Raw genomic sequence first — 4,103 nt, 5'->3', positions numbered from 1 at the left:
TATCATAGATAAGCTGCTATATCATGATTGCCACTTCAGATAGCTGTGAAATTAGGTGACTAACCAGTTGTTACTTAACCTTCTAATTTCTGTATAAGTCTAATTACATGAAATAGAAGTTGGGGTTCTGATTTTTTACTTTGCTTATCCATTTGGAGTGTCATTGTAACTACTATATTGTAAATGATGGAAAATAATGGCATATGTTAAAAAAAGTGTTATATTCTAAAAAAATAAATAAATAAAGTTACAAAAAAAATGAATGTGTCCTCTAAGAAGATAGTTAGTGGGAAATATCTAAAGACAACGGTGAAAAGTTCTGGTTTTGTGGGAATCAGTCATTCCAAAAATATTACCCATTGATTTTATTATTAAATATATTTAAAAAAAAACCTACAGTATCTTCTGGCAGATTTGGGGAACACTTACTAAGTTTTTACTCGATAGTGCAATCTGGCTGGCAAAGAAAGTCACTCTAACATTGTGGTGAGATTTCTTTAGGTTTCTTTGCTTCCTAATTACCAAACACCAAGGCAGACACTTGACTCCTTCCATCTCAACTTCTTATACTTTTTCAAGGAAATCACCTATAAAAGATATCAGGTTAAAGTAGTCCTTACATCAAATTCTACATTCATGGTGAATGCAATCAATATTTTTATGATATGCCTCAATAAAACAAAAATAAATTAAAATATTGTAGTCCTACATAAGAAAATAAATTAAAAATTACCTTGATAGCCATCTTGGTTTGAAATACAAATTAATTTTCTAAAATATATATTGATGCCATACTTGTAATATGAGTCATCTAAACATGCTACTGTCTTATCTACAATAGCTGATTATGAGAGAAAGAGAGAGAGAGAGAGAGAGAGAGAGAGAGAGAGAGAGAGGAGAGAGAGAGAGCCAAGCCATAAAAAGCTCTTAATTAAGAGAACAAACATGGTTGATAGATGGAAGTGGGTGGGGAATGGGCTAAAGGGGTGATAGGTATTTAGGAGGGCACTTGAAATGAGTACTGAATGCTGTATGTAAGGGATGAATCACTAAATTCTACACCTGAAACCAAAAAATAACAAAAATACAGTAGTCCTTACATTAGGAGTTGAATTACACATTGTATTGATACCCTTCTTGGTTTGAATTACCAATTAATTTTCTGAAATTCATACTGATGCCACCGTTGTAATATGAGATTTTAAGGTGCTACTATATTATTTAGAAGAGCTGTTTATTCCTCTCTTTTAAGAATCTGAGAAGACTTGACATATCAGATAGGATTCAGTTGAGATCTTCTTTCTTCTTTTAAAACTTAGTAACAAATATATATACCACATCTTCTTCATCTATTTGTCAGTTGGACATTAGGGCTCTTTCTGTAGTCTGACTACTGTTTATAGTGTTGCTACAAACATTGGGGTGCATGTACTCCTTTGAATCAGCATTTTTTATCCTTTGGATAAATGTCTATAAGTCAGTCGGAGAAGGACAAATATAATATATTTCACTCATATGTGGAATTTAAAAAACATAAATGGATAAATATAGGGGAAGGGAAGGAAAACTAAGATAAAAACAGAAGAAGGCAAACCATAAGGGATACTTGAGTACAGACAACAAACTGGGGGTTGCTGGAGGGGGTTGGGTAACAAGCTAAATGGGTGGCTGGCACTGAGGAAGACACTTGTTGGGATGAACACTGGGATTCATATGTAAGAGATAAATCATGGCTTCTACTCCTGAGGAAGTAGTAGCACTGTATGCTAACTTGAACTTAAATAAATTAATTTAAAATTTAGTAACAATAGATATTTAGTAGAAAATGACAAGTTGTCTCCAGCTAAATTTCTTGTATGGTAATAAAAAGTTCCATGTCTTTTCATTACATTATTCTGTATTGCTTTTATAAAATCTTTCTTGCATTTGTTTTTCCCAGATACTAAATAACCTATCATTGAAGGAATTACTTCTTCCAGTATTTCTATATATCTCTGCTCTGCTTCTATTTATCATACCCACATTTATCTCAACCACTTTTCTATACAGCGTGCTTCCATTTTGATCCTAAAAGCATTGGATAAACAGCCTCAGAATGAGTGTGTTCAAGATTGTGTAAGTGTTCATGAACATGTTGGTGAGATGATGTATGAGCAGTCAGTGAGCTAGGAGAGAGACCTTCTCCCCATTTTCCAAATCCTTTTCCCACTTTTCATCTATGACTACTATTGCTTACTTCATGGTAATGAGATAACTCCATATTTATTAATTTCCTGTTCACATTTTGTATTTCCTTTGCACCAGAAATTTCATTGTCTTTCATTTCTTTATTTTATAAAAATATTTATTAATTTTGATGGAGAGATTGCACACATGTACAAGTGGGGGAGAGACAGAGAGAGAGGAGAGAAAGAATCCTAAGCAGTCTCATGCTTTCAATGCAGAGACAGATGTGGGGCTCAATCTCACCCATAAGGAAATCATGATTTGAGCCAAAATCAAGAGTCAGACTTTTAACTGACTGAGCTATTCAAGTACCCCACATTTTGTCATTCAGTGTGATGTAGTTTATCATAAAATTAAATACAATTTTTTAATGTTTTGAGGGTAAAGGTAATGTATAAAAGCAAGCTCTTTTTAGAAAAATAATTATTGATTACTTATTATTATAAATGCTTTATAGTAAAAATGATTCTGTTATAGTAAAGTCTTTGTTTAGTATAATGAACTAATAATTCAGGATATATTCTATAAAAACACATGTTTCATCAGCCAATATATGAAGTCCCATAAATGAAAGTGATTTTCTTATTCTCTCTTCCTATGCTCCCTAGTCTGCTCACTTTATTGATTACAAATTCAGACACATACTAAAAACGGCATTTTAAGAAGTCATAAAGTTTAACATTCATGTAGGGGGAGTAAATGTGCATCTCTTATAAACACAAAACAGATGAAATTTTGCATAAATAAGAAACAGTATTGGAAAGGAGAAGGACATAACATAAACCTTATGTCTTTACTCTCCTTTGTTTCCTGTAGAGTGAGGATGTGCATTACCATGAGTGGAAAACATGACCAACCACTCAGCAGTAATGGAATTCTTCCTCATGGACGTCTCTGCCACCAGGGAGCTCCAGATGATGCACGGATTTCTGTTTTTGCTTATTTACCTGGCAACTCTAGTGGGAAATCTTCTCATTTTCATCCTGATCACTGTGGATCAGAGTCTTCACACTCCCATGTACTTCTTCCTGAAGCACTTATCACTTTTTGATGTCTGCCTCATTTCAATTACAGTTCCAAAATTTATTATGAACACTTTATCTCACAAGAAAACAATTTCTTTCTTGGGATGCATATTACAGGTGTTGCTGGTGATTCACTTTGCTGGGTGTGAGCTTTTCATTCTAACAGCCATGTCCTATGACCGTTATGTGGCCATCTGTCATCCCCTGCACTACAATGTCATCATGAACAGGAGAGTCTGTGTGGGGATGACAGTTACCTCCTGGATTCTTGGGAGTATCTTTGGGGTCTTATGTTCAGCTGGCACTTTCTCTTTATCTTTCTGTGGCTCTAGGAAACTTCCTCAGTTTTTCTGTGATGTCCCCTCCCTACTGAAGATCTCTTGCTCAAAGACTCATGTCACTATGGACATCAGTGTGGCAATTGGAGTAGTGTATGCACTTTCCTGTTTGGTGTCCATTGGGTTTTCATATATTTACATTTTCAATACAGTGCTGAGAATACCATCATTACAAGGGTGGTTGAAAGTCTTTTCCACTTGTACCCCCCATCTCATAGTTGTAACGACATTTATTGTGACAGGTACCATGGCCTATCTGAAGCCAGTCCCTGATTCCCCACATCTTGTGGATTTTTTGGTGTCTGTATTCTATTGTGTATTGCCTCCATCTTTGAACCCCATCATATACAGCCTAAGGAATAAGGAAATTAAGGAAGCTGTGAGAAAGCTTCTATGGAAACTAAGTCGTCATAGATTCTATGGAGAAAAACAATAGAGCTAGTATCTATAAAGTTAAATCCGTGTTTTTTAAAGATTATATAGGTTTCTTATAATCTAGTGTGGATATCAATAT

The 4,103-nt window shown here is 34.6% G+C and overlaps 1 protein-coding gene across 1 annotated transcript; it reads left to right on the top strand.

Annotated features, from left to right (window-relative positions):
* The first annotated feature begins 3,074 nt into the window (after window positions 1–3,074).
* Window positions 3,075–4,025, top strand: LOC115285057 (olfactory receptor 14K1-like). The gene has a single exon (XM_029931461.1). The coding sequence runs from the start codon at window positions 3,075–3,077 to the stop codon at window positions 4,023–4,025; it is 951 nt and encodes a 316-aa protein (XP_029787321.1).
* Window positions 4,026–4,103: the final 78 nt, after the last annotated feature.

Source organism: Suricata suricatta, unplaced genomic scaffold, assembly GCF_006229205.1.
Source record: "Suricata suricatta isolate VVHF042 unplaced genomic scaffold, meerkat_22Aug2017_6uvM2_HiC HiC_scaffold_363, whole genome shotgun sequence".
Taxonomy (NCBI): Eukaryota; Metazoa; Chordata; class Mammalia; order Carnivora; family Herpestidae; genus Suricata; species Suricata suricatta.
This window is presented reverse-complemented; position numbering and strand designations above follow the sequence as displayed.